The sequence below is a fragment of the Scyliorhinus torazame genome, chromosome 2 (genome assembly GCF_047496885.1).
Source record: "Scyliorhinus torazame isolate Kashiwa2021f chromosome 2, sScyTor2.1, whole genome shotgun sequence".
Taxonomy (NCBI): Eukaryota; Metazoa; Chordata; class Chondrichthyes; order Carcharhiniformes; family Scyliorhinidae; genus Scyliorhinus; species Scyliorhinus torazame.
In genome coordinates this window covers 81,252,372-81,271,262 of record NC_092708.1, presented here as the reverse complement: position 1 = coordinate 81,271,262, position 18,891 = coordinate 81,252,372, and the positions used below count along the sequence as shown (strand labels likewise).

The following is an 18,891-nucleotide window of genomic DNA, read 5'->3' as shown; positions in this document are numbered from 1 at the left end:
TCATTGACGATAGCCAGACCATCAACAGGTACACACAACTAGACGCGTACCCTCTCCCCCGCATATCCGACATGGTCAATCGGATTGCCCAGTATAAAGTCTTCTCCACCGTGGACCTCAAGTCCGCCTACCATCAGCTCCCCATCCGCCCAAGTGACCGCAAGTACACAGCCTTCGAGGAAGACGGGCGATTATACCATTTCCTACGGGTCCCTTTTGGCGTCACAAACGGGGTCTCGGTCTTCCAACGGGAGATGGACCGGATGGTTGATCGACATGGGTTACGGGCCACGTTCCCGTATCTCGACAATGTAACCATCTGCGGCCACGATCAGCAGGACCACGACGCCAACCTCCAAAAATTCCTCCAGACCGCCAAAGCCTTGAACCTCACGTACAACGAAGACAAGTGCGTTTTTAGCACCGACCGGCTAGCCATTCTGGGCTACATAGTACGCAATGGGATAATAGGCCCCGACCCCGAACGTATGCGCGCACTCATGGAATTTCCCCTCCCGCACTGCCCAAAAGCCCTGAAACGCTGCCTGGGGTTCTTTTCGTACTACGCCCAGTGGGTCCCCCAGTACGCAGACAAGGACCGCCCCCTAATACAGACCACGACCTTCCCTCTGTCGACAGAGGCTTGCCAGGCCTTCAGCCGCATCAAAGCGGACATCGCAAAGGCCACGATGCGCGCCATCGACGAGTCCCTCCCCTTCCAGGTCGAGAGCGACACCTCCGACGTAGCTCTAGCGGCCACCCTTAACCAAGCGGGCAGACCCGTGGCCTTTTTCTCCTGAACCCTCCACGCCTCAGAAATCCGCCACTCCTCAGTGGAAAAGGAAGCCCAAGCCATAGTGGAAGCTGTGCGACATTGGAGGCATTACCTGGCCGGCAGGAGATTCACTCTCCTCACTGACCAACGGTCGGTAGCTTTCATGTTCGATAATGCACAGCGGGGCAAAATTAAAAATGACAAGATCTTAAGGTGGAGGATCGAGCTCTCCACCTTCAACTATGAGATCTTGTACCGGCCCGGAAAGCTGAACGAGCCGTCCGATGCCCTATCCCGCGGCACATGTGCCAACGCACAAATTGACCGCCTCCAAACCCTCCACAAGGACCTCTGCCACCCGGGGGTCACTCGGTTTTACCACTTCATCAAGTCCCGCAATCTTCCATACTCTTTAGAAGAGGTCCGTACAGTCACAAGGGACTGCCACATCTGCGCGGAATGCAAGCCGCAATTTTTCAGGCCAGATGGAGCGCACCTGATTAAGGCTTCCCGCCCCTTTGAACGCCTCCGTCTCGATTTCAAAGGGCCACTCCCCTCCACCGACCGCAACGCATATTTTCTTAATGTAGTGGACGAATACTCCCGCTTCCCTTTTGCCATTCCCTGCTCCGACATGACCGCGGCCACAGTCATTAAAGCCCTGAACAGCATCTTCACACTGTTCGGGTACCCCGCATACGTCCACAGCGACAGGGGGTCCTCTTTCATGAGTGACGAGCTGCGCCTGTTCCTACTCAGCAAGGGCATAGCCTCAAGCAGGGCGACAAGCTACAACCCCCGGGGGAACGGGCAAGTAGAAAGGGAGAACGGCACGGTCTGGAAGGCCGTCCTACTGGCCCTACGGTCCAGGGATCTCCCAGTTTCACGGTGGCAGGAGGTCCTCCCGGACGCTCTCCATTCCATCCGGTCGTTATTATGTACAAGCACTAATCAAACGCCTCACGAGCGTCTCCTTGTCTTCCCTAGGAGGTCCTCCTCTGGAATGTCGCTGCCAACCTGGCTGGCAGCCTCAGGACCCATCCTGCTCCGAAAGCATGTGCGGGCACATAAGGCGAACCCGTTGGTCGAAAGGGTTCACCTCCTCCACGCAAACCCCCAGTACGCCTACGTGGAGTACCCCGACGGCCGACAGGACACGGTCTCCCTACGGGATCTGGCGCCCGCCGGCACCACGCAAACCCCCCCGACACCATCAACCCAACCGCCCTCCTTCCTGCCACCGCCGCACCCCGCGACCGCCCCCTTCCCAGGAGGATCAGTCCCCCTCCCCTTTGCTCCGACAGCTGAAACCGTACGGCTCCTGGAGGCGACAACACTGGTACAAGCACCACCACCGCCGGGGCCGAGGCGATCGACACGGACGACCAGACCGCCCGACCGACTCGTGGCGTCGATGTAAAGCAAAGATGGACTGTTCAAAGAACATTTTGTTTTTTTCCTATATCCTCTGTAAATAGTTGCAACAGGACGAAACTGTCCAATACTGTACTACCATGTGAATGTTCTATCCTCCCAGGACCAGCCCTGTAAACCCTTACCACCATACGAAGCATTACCTCGCCGGGTTCATTTTTGACAAGGGGTGAATGTGGTAGTATGTATTGGGGGTCATGTGGGACTGGAAGCCCTAATGTCATTGGCTGACAGATCCTGGGTCCTGGTTGGCCGTTGACCTCAAGCTCCGCCCTGAAGGCGGAGTATAAGAAGCCGGTGTCTTCCCCCGCAGGCCAGTTTACTATCGAGCTGCTGGGGAACAGACACGCTTAATAAAGCCTCATCAACTTCACTATATTCGTCTCATGGAGTCTTTGTGCGCTACACTCTACACAACGTGCTGACAGCATGTGCTTGATTTAATCTAACAGGTATAAAACAAAGATTTCACCTTCATTAATCCTTGAAAATATTACAAGTAAAATGACGCAGTATGAAATGTATTATAATATTATAACTCCGATGGCCATGGTAACTAATGGATAATGCGAATCATAAAATAAACTCGACTTTACTCCTTTAATATTATTACAGGCATAAATAAATTATAATTCCACCGCATATTGCCGAGATTAAAATGCTGAGTACAGTAAGTATATCAGTTCATCGCCAGTATCTAAACTGACGAGACACAGAAATAATTGAACTTGCCCTGGGCGGCGTGCCTTCCTCCTGTTTATTATTCATTTGTCTGTGAGGAAAGGAAAATGAGCAACTGACAAATCACTGAACGGTTGCCAGCGGAGTCTCCACAACAGCAGCCAAAACAAAAGGATCATCCTGCAAGTCAGGCAGAGCCTGGCCAGGAGCTGGACTCCTCACCGTTTCAGCAAGAGCTCGGACATCGCCGGCGCTGAATCTGCTACCAACGCGCTCTCGGGCCAGCAGGGGGGGGGGGGGGACTTCTAGCCAATTCTGGTCAAGTTCGAAAATGAAACAGACATTCTCAGCATTTGCGGTCGTTAAGTCCTTCGACTTTCCTTTAACCGTGCGACCAGTGACTTGCACCAATCCCCGTTAAGATCTTCAAATGTCACAAGTGATTGGGTGAAGTGATCGAACCGCGATTGGCGGCGGCAGCTGCAAATGGTTGTAACCAGGGTTATTGAGAGCTCGCTGGTGTGAGGAAGGCTTTGCTGCACATGCCCAGCGCCCAGAAGAAGGTTGTTGATTTTCTATGGAATGGTAAGATCAGGTTATTGTTTTTCCATGGAATGGTAAGATCAGAATATATCAGTCATTGATCAATACCCCCCCCCCCCAAAAAAAAACACACCAAATCCTGTCGTTTCAATTGGCAAATTTCTGAACTTTGTTCTTTTCAATGATGTGCAGGGCGGCAGGAGCACAGCTACTGGGACGTGCCCACGTTATGAGGATCCTCCTGATAATTTATCTGGACATCATCGTAATCGTAAGTAAATCGTTTCATCCTCATTTTAGGTGTACGTCGAATGGATTTTTATGACTACAAATTAACGCGAGAGAAAGGGTTAGGATATTAGATCGATGATATCTCAATACCCAGACCATTTCGTACATTTGCACAGGTGTGCAACCCTCTGCATCCAGCGGGTATGGAGGTTGGCTTCCCGATGGGTTTAAGTTCCTTTTAGAGTAAATACCACCCGACGTGCTCTGAAGAAGGCATGCGGACTCGAAAAGTCTACCCTGTTTCTCTCTCCACAGATGCTGTCAGACCTGCCGAGTCCAAAAGGGGCTATTTTGAGAATCTTAATTCACTGTGCACCGTAATCTGGGTAATAACGTTAATTTAAGTGTTACAGAACGCCACGGCCATACTGTTAAAATTAAGAGATGTCTAAGCCAAGCCATCATGCCATTGCTTCAAACTGATTCATTCCAACTGTTGCTCTTTCTGATCAAGCCACTTACTTGCAGTTACTTCGTTCATAATAATGCTACACCCAGTTCACTCTACTCCAATGCTGCCAATTATTTTTAATTCTTTTAGCGTCGAATTTAAAATTTCTGTACAATGGCCAAGAGAAACAGCGTCGCAGACATTTCAGAATACATCCAATAAAGCAAGGGGAGAAATATAAATCCCGCAATGCCAATGATGAAATGTCAAAATGTCAGGATCCTGAGCAAAGAATTTCGGGATGACAAATGTATTTGTGCATTTATATACATTTCTTCAGGTCAAAAGCAATCCAGACGAATGCGATGTACCGAATATCTTGAGAAAAGAGGAAGAGCTTTGCCTTGAGATGTTGGCAAATGATCAAGTCGGTTCCGGGTTGCAAGCGGTCCAAGCAGGTAAGGCTGCCGGCACGGAATGGAGCCGGACCATTAGGGCAAGTGGATCAAAATCGTGACTAGGATTGCGAATTACAAGGTACACTCACATCTCCTGGAATCTTCGTTTTTTTTAAAATCCAAAATATCCAGGACACAGCATTCTATATATATCCAGTGCTGCTCCTTTCAATGAGACTGGAACCAAATAGAAAATGCAGTGCAGCAGTGATTTTTTTTCTTGTTAAAATTTAATGAACACCTGAACTTAGGCTTTTGGGGCATCAACATACAATACACAGTGCATTTGCTTGAAATTCCTCTTGTCGCTATTTTAGCTTGGGCACTCATTTATTTGAACCTATCAACACGTTCATTCCAAATGAATATGTTAAGGATTCAAATGCAGGTATCTCATGATATAACTTCAACCGGACGATTAAAAAAATTAGATTACCACAAGCACCGACTGCATTGCAAAACGCCTCAGCATATGGCTCATATCTCATTCAAAAGCCACTTGTGGTTCTGAATGGAGATGCAGATTGAAGCAAGTAACATACACTTGGTGCTGCAAGCATCTTCTTCAATTTTCAAAGGAATAGCAATTATAAGATGAAAATATATTGTTCCAAAGTATAAACTAAATTTCATGAGAAGTGCACATGCAGTCAATCTTAGTGTGGTAAGTTTTATATTATCTTCAGTTTCTTTATAGTTTCTTATGGTAGCTTTAGATTTCAGGAACAAAATTATTTGCTTAATTAGAGTTATTTGACATAAGCATTTACAGGTGTCAAGATATATGACGTTTCGATATGAGGAATGGTTCTGCATCAATTATTTGCCACCATTATTTTAGCTGCGAGACACTCTGGCTTGACTTCGTTGGTGGCAATCGTGTCTCTTGGTCAGAGCGTTGAGGTTTGATTGCAGGATATTGGTTGACACTTTGGTATGGCAGTAAGACAGTATTGCACTGTTGGAGGCAGTTCTCCTTTAGATCAGGCATTAAACTGAAACCTAATTCACTGAACAATAGAGCTCAGTGTTGGAAACACAACTAATTTACATTACAACTTTATTCTGAAATTTATGACAAATTAGTTAAATTTGTAAATAAAACTAGGGTGAACAGGTGAATTGAAAGGCAAGTCAGAAACTGCAGAATGAGCTAAACAATATATATATGAGGGCCAAACAATGTCAGTGAAACATTATTCAGGCACATTATAGGTTAGCACAGCTGCTTCACAGCTGCAGGGTGCCAGGTTCGATTCCCGGGATGGGTCACTGTCTGTGCAGAGTCTGCACATTCTCCCCGCGTCTGTGTGGGTTTACCGGGTGCTCCGGTTTCCTCCTACAGTCCAAAGATGTGTAGGTTAGGTGGATTGGCCATGCTAAATTGCCCTTAGTGTCCAAAATGGTTGGGTAGGGTTATAGGGATAGGGTGGAGGTGTGGGCTTGGGTCGGGTGTTCTTTCCAAGAGCCGGTGGGCCGAAAAGCCTCCTTCTGCACTGTAAATTCTATGATTCTATAGGTGTAAAAACATTGCAGATATGAAGATAGCAGCAGATGTATTTATGACTGGTTTGGAAATAGCTAACTGTGCATTGAAATAGTTCCGATTCACTCATTTTCAACATGGACAGAGAATTTACAGTGCTGAAGGAAGCCATTCGGCCCATTGAGTCTGCACCAGCCCTTGGAAAGAGCACCCTACTTAAACCCACGCCTCACCCTATTCCCGTTACCCAGTAACCCGACATAACGTTTTGGGCACTAAGGAGCAATTTAGCATAGCCAATCCACCTAACCTGCACATCTTTGGACTGTGAGAGGAATAAACTGTCGGAGGCGGACAAGTCACAGGTTGAATCTAGTAAAAATAACTTTAGAACAGCTATCAGGAAATTCCTCTAACACAGAGATTGTTCAACGTTTGGATTAGATATCGTGACAGGGGAGTGGAAGAAAAACTCTGGAAGCATTTAAGGAATTACGACATCCCGCAAAGGGGGAACATACTGATGTACTGATGGATTTAATTGAGACCAACTGCAATAAAGAATTGGAACAACTACAGTGTTCAATTTAGCAAGAATTAAATTTTTTAATGAACCACTGTATGAAGGTACTGAATAATTAAGAAGTTCACCGTCTGAAATACATGTTCCTCCTTGTATCTGTAAGTGGTGAGATTTTTAAACTATACACTGCACACTGAATTTGGGATGCCGACTGCAAAATCACAAGCTGGCAATGGGCAGGTTTTAAATGCAGAGTAAAATCTGAAAGCAGTTATCTTTGCATCATGAAAAACATAGAAAATAGAAGCAGAAATCGGTCATTCAGCCTTTCATGCTTGGTCCGCCATTCATTATGATCATGGCTGATCATCCAACTCAATCGCCTGTTTCCACCTTCTGCCCCCACATTTCCTTTGATCCTTTTCGCCCCAAGAGCAAATCTAATTACTTCTTGAAAACATACATTGTTTTGGCCTCAATTACTTTCTGTGGTAGGGAATTCCACAGGCTCACCACATTCTGGGTGATGAAAGTTCTCCTAATCTCAGTGCTAAATGGTCTACCCCATATCCTAAGATTGTGACCTCTGATTCTGGATTCTCTCACCATCGGGAATATTCTTCCTGCATCTACCCTTTCTAATCCTGTTAGAATTTTAAAGTTGTCTATGAGATTTCAATTCTGGCCTCGGGTTACTGTGTGGAGTTTGCACATTCTCCCCATGTCTGCGTGGGGTGCTCTGGCTTCCTCCCACAATCCAAATATGTGCTGGTTAGGTGGGCCATGCTAAATTACCCATTAGTGTCCAAAAGGTTAGGTGAGTTTACTGTGTTACGGGGATAGGGTGGAGGTGTGGACTGAAGTAGCGTGCTCTTTCCAAGGAATGGTGCAGACTTGAGGGCCTGAATGGCCTCCTTCTGCATTGTAAATTCTATGATTCTATGAGATCCACCCTCATTCTTCTGAACTCCAGCAAATACAATCCTAACTGACTCCAGCTCTGCTCATGCGTTGGTCCTGCCATCCCAAGAATCAGCCTGGAAAACCTGAAATGCACTTCCTCTATAGCAAGAACATCCTTCCTCAGAAAAGAGGATGAAAACTGCACACAGTATTCTAGTTGTGGACTATCCAAGGCCATATATAATTGCAGCAAGCCATCCCTGCTCCTGTACTCAAATTCTCTTACTATGAAGGGCAATATACAATTTGCCTTCTTTAATTCCTGCTGCACATGCGTGCTTGCCTTCAGCGATTGGTGCACAAGGCCACCCAGGTCTCATTGCACAGTTCTCTCTCTCAATTTATAGCCATTGAGAAAATAATCTGCCTTCCTGTTTTTTCTACCAAAGTGGACAACCTCACATTTATCCATATTATCTGCTATGCATTTGCCCACTCACTCAGCTTGTTGAAATCACACTGAAGCATCTCTGCATCCTCCTCACAGCTCACCCTCTCACCCAGCTTTTTGTCGTCTGCAAATTTGGAGATATTACATTTATTTCCCCTCATCTAAATAATTAATTAAATTGTGAATAGCTGGGATCCCAACACGGATATCTGTGGCACCCCACTAGTTGCTGCCTGCCACTTGGAAAAAGACCCGTTAATTCCTACTCTTTGTTTCCTGCCTTCCAACCAATTTTCTATCCATCTCAATACACTACCCCCAATCTCATACATTTTAATTTTACACACTAATCTCTTTGTGGAACTTTGTCAAAAGCCTTCTGAAAGTCCAGATGAAATGAAAATGAAAATCGCTTATTGTCACAAGTAGGCTTCAAATGAAGTTACTGTGAAAAGCCCCTAGTCGCCACATTCCGGCGCCTGTTTGGGGAGGCTGTTATGGGAAACCATATACACCATATACATTAGCTCCCCCTCATCATCTCTACTTGTTACATCCTTGGAGGGTTCCAATAGATTTGTCAAGCATGATTTTCCTTTTGTAAATCCATGCTAACTCTGTTTGATTCTGCCACTTTTTCAAGTGCTTTGCTATTAAACATTTCATAATGGACTCTGGCATTTTCGTCACTACGTACCTCGGGCTGACTGGTCTGTAATTCCCTGTTTTTTCTCTACCTCCCTTCTTAAATGGTGGTGTTACAGTAGCTACGCTCCAATCTTCAGGAACTGTTCCAAAGTCGATAGACTCTTGGAAGATGTTCACCAATGCATCCATGATTTCTTGGACCACTTCCTCAAGTACTCTGGGATATAGATTAATGGGCCCTGGGGATTAATTGGCCTTCAATCCCATTAATGTCCCCAACCAATCCCATTAATGTCTCCAACACCATTTCCCTACTAATAATGATTTATTTTAGTTCCTCCCTCTCACTAATGCTATTGGTGTCCTCCTTTGTGAAGACAGAACCAAAGTGTGTATTTAGTTGGTCAGCCATTTCTTTGTTTCCCATTATAAATTCCCCTGTTTCTGATTGAAAAGGGATATGGCTTCACTCTTTTTCTCTTTACATACCTAGAGAATCTTTTATAGTCAGTGTCTACATTCACCACAAGCTTACTCTCGTACTCTATTTTCCCCTTCTTAATCAATCCCTTTGTCCGCATTTGCTGAATTCTAAACTGTACCCAATCCTCAGGTCTGTTGTTTTTACTAGCCAATTTGTATGCCTCTTCTTTGGATCTAATACATTCACTAATTTCCATTGTAAGCGGGGCAGCACGGTAGCACAAGTCCCAGGTTCGATTCCCCGCTGGGTCACTGTCTGTGAGGAGTCTGCATGTTCTCCCCCTGTCTGAGTGGGTTTCCTCTGGGTGCTCCGGTTTCCTCCCACAGTCCAAAGACGTGCAGGTTAGGTGGATTGGCCATGCTAAATTGCCCTTAGTGTCCCAAAAAGTTTAGGAGAGGTTATTGGGTTACGGGGATAGGGTGGAAGTGAGGGCTTAAGTGGGTCGCTGCAGATTCGATGGGCTGAATGGCCTCCTTCTGCACTGTATGTTCTATGTTCTGTGTTCTAAGCCATGGTTTGGTCACATTTGCCATTTTACTTTTGCACCAGACAGGAATAAACAATTGTTGCAGTTCAACCATGCGCTCTTTGAATGTTTGCCATTACCTATGCACCATCATCCATTTAAGTAACATGTCCCAGTCCATCATAATCAACTTGCACATCATACCAACGTAATTTCCTTTATTAAGATCCAGGATCCTAGTCTCAGAATCAATTATGTCACTCACCATCTTGATGAAGAATTCTCATACCATATTCAAATCTTACAGGCAGTCTTTATCTGATGACTTCTCTACGTTCATGACCAAGCGTGTTATTATCTGTATGTATATTAGAATATAAAGTCACTGTTGTAGGTCAATATATAAATGCATACAAAAGTCACATTTGTAAAATGTTCATTTGAAACCACTTTATAATCCCCTGTACAGGCAACATGATAAGTTGCTGTTGCCATCTAGTGGTTTCTAGACATTGCCGACATGATACAAGTACCGATAGCAGAAAAGAAAATGTGTGAAAGTAACAGTGGTACCAAGATTGATACAATAGTTATGATCAGCAGACGTTTCGGTTTGGACAGGACTGTCCTGTTTTTTTCATTTGTCCTGGAGTCCCGACAATTTGTTCTAAATATGTTCTGGTTTGCAGCTTTTCTCTCTTACATGTATCATATCAAAGATTTCCGTCAGCACTGCACCTTTTTGCACTTATCTTCCTCTCACCTTCCCTGTACCTCCAGCTCCATTTACAGTCCACAAACCATGCAGGATAGAATGAGGGAGAGCAGCAGGCCCGTGGGGGAGGCACTAGTTTATAGAAGGTTAATTCATAGGAATTACCGCGGGTAATTTATAGGAGTTACTGGGGTGATTTACCGCCGTGACCTCCTGTAAATTAGCCCCATGATCATCTGGAGCCGGGAGGGAATCAGCCTTTGGGTGTCAACAGAAGATTTACAGTGGTATTTGACAACAACAAGCTACAGATGAAGAGATGGTCAGATGGTGGCTTATTGGTAAACCATCAGGTGGCAGGCAAATTCAATAGGTCCATAACACATTGAACCAAATGTCTCATTGAAAGATCGCTTGCTTTCCTGCTTGGTGCTGTGAAATCTCGTCCACTTCGCCAGTTTGAAATGCTATTGAAAACTGTTTTAGTTGCAAAAATATACTTTATTCATAAAATATCTGAAAGACCATTACAAACATTTCAAAGTGGCCACCACACAAAGTGCACAAGATACAGGTTTTCTACATGCACCATGTTTCACTCTGAGGTGATTCAGTACATTCAAATACACAATGCAGACATTTCAAAATAGTCATTATGAATGGTAGTAAGGTATTTAAGTTGTCTACATAGATCAAGTTGCATTCTGAAGTGCTTCCATTAAATTGTGATACATATAATATTCACTGTAAGCATTCAATGTGAGTCATATGGCCCGAAGGGGTTCTATACAATTCCCAGCCCCCCCCAGCTCACTATGGCTGAAAGGTCTTAGACAGCCACCTTCCCCCATTGCGCCTCTGCGGTGGACACCCAAGCTTTAGTGCGTCCCTCAGCATGTAGACCTGAGCTTTGGAATGTGCCAACCTGCAACACTCGGCTGGTGATAATTCTTGCACTGGAAGACCAACATGTTTTGGCAGATCAAAGAGCGTATTTCACTGAACCAATAATCCTCCACCAACATAGAATTTACAGTGCAGAAGGAGGCCATTCGGCCCATCGAGTCTACACCAGCTCTTGGAAAGAGCACCCTACCCAAGTCCACACCTCCACCCTAACCCCATAACCCTGTAACCCCACCCAGCACTAAGGGCAATTTTGGACACTAAGGGCAATTTAGCTTGGCCAATCCCCTAACCAGCACATCTTTGGACTGTGGGAGGAAACCGGAGCACCCGGAGGAAACCCACACACACACTGGGAGAACGTGCAGAGTCCGCACAGTGACCCAGCGGGGAATCGAACCTGGGACCCTGGAGCTGTGAAGCAATTGTGCTAAGCACCATGCTACCGTGCTGCCCAACAGCAGATGTTTGTCTCAGTATGCGTCCTGGGAACAGCCTGTAGAGCACAGAGTCCTGCGTCATGGAGCTGCTCATAGATACAAAGAAGATAGGTCTTTTGGCCCTTCGAGCCTACTCCGCCATTCATCACGGTCATGGCTGATCATCCAACTCAATAACCTAATCCTGCTTTCTCCCCATAGCCTTTGATTCCATTCTCCCCAAGTGCTATATCCAGCTGCCCCTTGAATATATTCAAAGTTTTAGCATCAACTACTTGCAGTGGTAATGAAGTCCACAGGCTCGCCACTCTTTGTGTGAAGAAATGTCTCCTTATCTCTGTCCGAAATGGTTTACCCTGAATCCTCAAACTGTGACCCCTGGTTCTGGATACACACATCATTGGTAACATCTTCCCTGAATCTACCCTGTGTAGTCCGGTTCGAATTTTATAAGTCTCTCTGAAATCCCTTCTCATTCTTCTGAACTCCAGCAAGAACAACCCCAACCTAGTCAATCTCTCCTCATATGACAGTCCCGCCATCCCTGGAATCAGTCTGGTAAACATTCGCTGCACTCCCTCGAGAGCAAGAACATCCTCCCTCAGAGAAGGAGACCAAAACGGCACACAGTACTCCAAGTGTGGCCTCACCAAGGCCCTGTACAATTGCAGCAACACATCCCTGCTTCTATACTCGAAACCTCTTGCAATGAAGTCCAACATACCATTAGCCTTCTTTACCGCCTGCTGCACCTGCATGCTTACCTTCAGCGAATGGTGCACAAGGACACCCAGGTCCCATTGCACACTCCCCTCTCCCAATTTACAACCATTCAGGTAATAATCTGCCTTCCTGTTTTTGTTTCCAAAATGAATAACCTCACACTTATCCAAATTATACTGCAAACGCCATTGGTTTGCCCACTCGCCCAACCTGTCCAGATCTTGTTGTAGGATCCCTGCATCCTCGTTACAATTCACCCTCCCACCTAATTTGGTATCATCTGCAAACTTTGAGATGTTACATTTTGTTCCCTCATCCAAATCATTAATATATATTGTGAATAGCTGGGGTCCCAGCACCAATCCCTGTGGTACCCCACTAGTTACTGCCTGCCAATTTGAAAAAGACCCATTAATCCCGAGTCTTTGTTTCCTCTCTGCCAACCAGTCTTCTATCCACCTCAATACAATTACCCCAATCCCCAATTAATTTTGCACAATAATCTCTAATGCAGGACTTTGTCAAATGCCTTCTGAAAGTCCAAATATACCACATTGACTAGCTCCCCCTTGTCGACTGTACTGGTTACCTCTCCAAAGAATTCCAACAGATTTATCAAGCCTGATTTTCCCTTCATAAATCCATGCAGACTCTGACTGATCCTGCCACTGCTTTCTAAATGGTACGCTATGAAGTCCTTGATTATGGATTCAAGCATTTTCCCCACTACCGATGTTAGGCTTACTGGTCTATAACTCCCTGCTTTCTCTCTACCTCCCTTTTTGAATATCAGAGTGAGCCATCCTCCAATCTGCAGGGACAGTTCCAGAGTCTATAGAATCCAAGAAGATGACCACCAATGCATCCAGTATTTCCAGAGCCACCTCCTTAAGCACTCTGGGATGCAGATTCTCAGGTGCTGGGGACTTATCCACCTTCAATCCCATCAGTTTTCCCAGCACCATTTGTCTACTAATGTTGATCTCCCTCAGTTCTTCCCTCTCACTAAACCTTTCATTATCCAACATTTCTGGGACCTGATTTGTGTCCTCATTTGTGAAGACAGAACCAAAGTATGTATTCAATTGCTCAGCCATTTCTTTGTCATTGCTCAGGACGAACTTCAACAAAATCACCTCAACTCTCTCCAGACCTTCTTTGCAAAGGCTCATTCCACAAGGAGGTGGCCACGGTTTCTTCCCCATCAGTCACCTCAAAGGGCAACGTGCGGATGTGATGAGACTTTGGGCGTGTAGGTATGATCTGATGGGGAGGGCCTTTCTCACCACCAGCCAAGCTTGGTCTTGATGCTTGTTTGAAAGTTCTGGTGATGAGGGATTCTTTCAAATAACTGACAGCCTGCTCAGGGAACCATCCCACAGGATCAACCATCTCCTTTTCCCATAGGGCCTCCAGGACATTACTTGCAGATCACTGCCTGATGGACTTGTGGTCAAAGGTGTTTCTCTGCATATATTTTTCCACAAGAGATAGGTTGTATGGCATGGACCAACTACTTGGAGAACATCTCCAGCAGCATCACCAGACCCGTCCTTCGCAACACCAGCGATAAGTAGAACTTCAGCACGTAGTGAGACTTGGTGTTTGTGTTCCAAGGATCTATACACAGCTTGATGCAGTCACACACAAAGCTGGGCATCAAAATTCGGATGATGCTGGGCACATTATTTCTCTCCTTATCTCGATTATCTCGAAGTTTGTTCATCGTGTCACTGTGAACGTGGTCCATTTCTGACGCCCACATGAAGTGGAAAATAGTTCAAGTGATTGGAGTGCAGGAGTGAGGAATGGGTCAGACTCGCTTCATGCACAGTAACACCAACAGTGGCGCACACCTGATGAGCAGGTTGCTACCTGCAAAGGAGAGTGAGCATCACTCCCACATACCCAGATATTGTTTCATTCTACCGACTCGCTCCTTCCAGGTTCTAACGCATGCCCCAGTTTCTCCAAACCATAAAGCCAGCATCTTCAGGTCATCTGATGTGATGGTGAAGGAGACAAGGGATCAGTCAGCCTAATTCCCAACGATCATGGTCTTGCCCTTGCCACAATTTCCACTGGCACCCGAGGCCAGTTCGAACTGGTTGCAGGTATTGATCAGCCTGCTCCCCGACAGCAGATCCAAGCAGAATCACAGAATTTACAGTGCAGAAGGAAGCCATTTGATCCATCTAGTCTGCACAGGCCCTTGGAAGGAGCCCATGGCTCCATCCTATCCCAGTAACCCAGTAACCCCACCTAACCTTTTGTGCATTAAGGGGCAATTTAGTATGGCCAATCCAGCTAAACTGCACATCTTTGGACTGCGGGAGGAAGCCGGAACATCCGGAGGAAACCCACACAGACACGGGGAGAATGTTCAAACTCCACACAGTCACCCGAGGTTGGAATTGAACCCAGGTCCCTGGAACTATGAGGCAGTGGTGTTAAACACTGTGCCACCATGCGGTGATATTGTTCATGTCGAGGGAGGCTTTGACTTGAGTCCTCCATTGCCTGGGATCATCACTCTTCTTATGCCTGAGTACTTCCTGATAGACTCAGCAAATGATTCTACACAACATCTGAACAGGACAGGAGAGAGAGCACAGCCCTGCCTGACTTCAGATTTAATTGGAAAGATTTCTGATTCCCACCCTTTGATTGAAACTGTGCTATTGATGTTTGTGTAGAGCAGTTGGATCCAATCGCAAAACCCCTTCCCAAACCCCTGTAGCACCTAAATTGGCCAACTCCTGATTTAAAATGGCGAACGGCAAAGGCTGAAGGGAAATTCAGCCAACACAGGCAGAAACCAGCAGGTGCAGGTTTGCTGTGTATTTAACTCTGCAAAAGCCCAGACAGCATCGATACCAGCGACCATCAGCATAATAATGTAGCAGCCATCTACATACAAATGAGCAATCCCCAGGAACAATAGCAACATTTGGGACACACAAAACGAAGCCAGACACCACGGCGCCAGCAGGAGCCAACACAAAAGAGGTTAACAAACACCTCAAGACTGCCCATCGATCAGGGAACCGCTCCAGTATTGAAGAAATCGAACCAAGCAATTGGAACGAAGTCCAATCACCTAGAACCAGGTCCAGGGTCCGCCCCGAAAGGCGGGAAGCCCCTGGGGACTATAAAGTTAAGCCCCCAAGTTCAACTCGCTCTCTTCTTCCTGCCCGGGTCACCCAGCAATGCGAACCAACCTTGACCGTGACCGGTGCAGTGACGCCGAAAGCCCATAAGTCTTAATTCAACGCTCGCTACGAGATAGGCGCTCCTAGCTACCAATCCATACCAACTTCAAATCCCGCAGACTCAGAACCCGAACGAAAGGCCATTTGTTCCCCTGACCTGGTGGGCCAGTCCGAAGTTAAGTATAGGCCTGTTAGTTGTAGAAGTAGCTTAGACGTAGAATTTGTGCATGAGTAGCGATTACTGTGTATAATAAATGTGCTTTGATTTGAATCTTACTAATTGGTGTGTTGAGTTATTGGTCATTACTTGGACTTGAACCTCGTGGCGATATCATAAAGATACCTGGCGACTCGAGAGCAAAGGTAATAAAACAGAGCAATTGAACCAACCGAAAAGTTAGCAACATATTATTTGGTGACTCCGCCAGGACCCGATCTAGAAGTGGTATAACCACTCCGGCAGAACCCAGAATTTGAATTAGAGATCCAATTGGGAACAGAAAACCACAAGCGTTCAAGCAGTTCTGATCAATCCTCGTAATTCGGAAGCGTGTGTATGCATGCGTAACTAACAGGGCGATAAGTTAAAACTGATAGATTTTTTTGTTGCGACAAAACTGTCGGGAGTTTGTATTTCGGAAAGTAGCGAAAGCCGTACCCGTATTTACAGCACCGCCTTAATCCCCCGGACCCAAATTTGAAGAGCAGCATTCGGATAGGAAAGATGGCAATGCAGTCAATGCAACGCCTCATGAACCCAGAAGAATTTGCGGTCGCAGCGACCAGCAGCAGTAGAGTGGGACAATGTCCCATTTGGGAAGAGGAGATCAGGAAATATCTCAAAGGGAAGGGATGGCCCCTTTGGAGTGAATTCTGTGACAATGAGGAATCAGGACCCGGGAGTATAGGACATACTTTGTGGGAGACCCTGAGCGTGATCCACAAGAAGAGCTTAGGAAAAGATCGCAAGCCGATGGCAATTGTGTCCTGCTTGGCACAATTGCAAGGCACAGAGGAGGTCGTTAGGACGCTCCAGAAAGAGGTAGAAGGCATACACAAATGAGTAAGGTCGATGTAAGTGAGGTAGAAAGAGAGAACTTAGAGTTAAGGAGAAAGTTGGCAGCAAAAGACGGAGAGGTGGAGGATGCCAAGAGAGCACACCAGTCTTGTCTGGCACACTAAAGCAGCTTCCAGTCCCAGTATGAAAAGGCCTATCAGGACACGCAACGTGCAGTCCTGGTACAAGAAGAAACTGAGAAGCAGGTAGAAGCATTGCAGAGGCAGTGTAGTGACCTGAAGGCAGCGTTAAGAGCACTCCATGCTGCCACTATGGAGCAAAGACAAAGCTCACTAGACCACGCAAAGTGCCGGAAGCAGATTGCAGAACTGCTATCGCTACTTTCAGTCCAAAAAGGATTCCAGGAAACCTTTGGAGCAAAATTAGATAAGGAAGACGGCCCTGATTGGGAAGAATTAAATGAAACAGCGGCGAGATATGTTCAGGGAACATGTGCGCAGGGAAAGCCACAGAAGAGGAAAGCGCCCCAAACCCCCGCAGAGCAGATAGTTCAGGCTCCAATGAACCCAGTAACCACCCACCGCACAGCCATATCGGACAACGCGGAATTTCTATACACCACCCCCTTAACAGTGACCCACACTTCCGGTGACGGCGGGCGGGAGGCGGCCGCACAATGGAGGGCTCCCGTTCGGCAACGGCATTTTCGGGGCTTTAAGCCCGGTCCCAGGGTCCATGGAGGCGGCAGAAGCAGGGAGAAGGCACGGAGGAGGCACAGTGAAGGCACAGGAGGAAAAAAAAGAACAAAGAAAAATGTCGAGGGTGAGCAAGAAAACGGCTGGAAAAAAACAGCTGAAGGTCCGTCGGGGAGTGGAAAGGCCACCGCGGGGTCACCAAGGAAAATGGAGGCTGGAGCACCAGGGAAGGCCGCACTGCTTACGGCTGAAGAAATAACTAAGGTGATGGCTGCGGAATTTGAAAAGCAGTTGGCGCAGATTGCGAAATGCATGGAGACGGTGAGGAAGGAGATGAGGGAGGTTTTGAGTGTGCTGGTGGAGGAGGCGGTTTCCCCGGTGAGGACGGAGGTGGCGAGCGCAGTGGCGGAGGTGCGAGAGCAAGGAGAGGCGCTGAAGGAAGTGGAGGAGACGTTATTGCAGCACGGTGATCAACTTGCCTCGATGGGGAAAAAGATGCGGAAGGTGATGGATACTAACAAGGATCTGCGAGGAAAAATGGAAGAGGGCACTGTACATTAGCAAGGTGCAGTGCGGCATTGTATATCCAGCGAAGCTGAGGGTGACTTACAAGCTCAGGGACTTTTATTTTGGAACGGCGGAAGCAGCGGAGGAGTTTGCGAAAGCAGAAGGACTGTGGCAAAACTGACAAATTGAGGAATGGCCATGTGCCGATGTAACCTCATGACTGTATTTTCTTCTTTTTTGTATCACTGCGCGCGGGTGTAGAGACTAAAGGAGCCAATGTGGTATATATTTGGACAAGGGAAGGGACGGGACTTACACTCGAAATGAGGGTTCTTTGGGGTGTAGGTGGATATGCGGGGTTTGTGTGCTAAAAGGGGATCTTTGGGCTTCCTAGGGCCGGGCAAGTGGGAAAGGGACCCGGGCTGTGTAAGATTAAGGATGACTACGGGTAATCCCTGATTCCTTTTTGTCATTTGTTTATGTAAACATGCGGTTTGGGGATTGTTGGGTAGATGGGATCGTTGTTATTATGGGGTCTGACATATCTTGCTGATTATTGTTTATTGTTGATGGATGTAAATGTGGGAGAAAATGTGAAAAAGGAGGAGAATAAAAATAAATAAAAAAATAACAGTGACCCAATTACGGGACGCGTGCGAGAAAATCACACCGTTCCTCCCCACCTCAGACCCCCCACCATTTCTTTGCCAGAGTAAAGCAGCAGGCGACCATGTACGGCCTGGATGAGCGCGAGCACGTGAAGCTCACAGTTTTGAGTTTAGACCCTTCAGTCGTAGCAGCCCTTCCTGACCCACAGAACGTAGGAGGAGGCACCCTTGCAGAAATGCATACCGCGATCCTGGATGCGATCGGGTACGACCGGGGCGACCCCATAGGTGGCCTCAACAAATGCAGGCAAAAGAAAACCGAGTCCCCCCCCCCAAGCGTTCGCTGGACGCCTGTGGATCCACTTTGCAGCAGTCTTTGGAGACGTAGACCGCGCCGATTTGTCCCCAGACAACATGGCCAAATGGACCCGCACCCTTATGTCCCATGCCACAGAAACAGGACAAAAAGCTTGCGCGAATTATGATCCTTCAGAGGAGGCTCATAACGAAAAATGGGCAGTAAAAAGATTGTC

General features: G+C 46.8%; 1 protein-coding gene across 2 annotated transcripts in view; it reads left to right on the top strand.

Moving 5' to 3' along the window:
- The first annotated feature begins 3,066 nt into the window (after window positions 1-3,066).
- LOC140388764 (secretin receptor-like) overlaps window positions 3,067-18,891 on the top strand; it is an 84,102-nt gene continuing 68,277 nt past the window's right edge. For both annotated transcript variants that reach the window (XM_072473168.1, XM_072473167.1), the window contains exons 1-3: window positions 3,067-3,475; window positions 3,626-3,704; window positions 4,456-4,573. In XM_072473168.1, coding sequence (XP_072329269.1) covers window positions 3,468-3,475; window positions 3,626-3,704; window positions 4,456-4,573 — 205 coding nt within the window. In that variant the 5' untranslated portion in view covers window positions 3,067-3,467. The remainder of the gene's footprint in view (window positions 3,476-3,625; window positions 3,705-4,455; window positions 4,574-18,891) is intronic.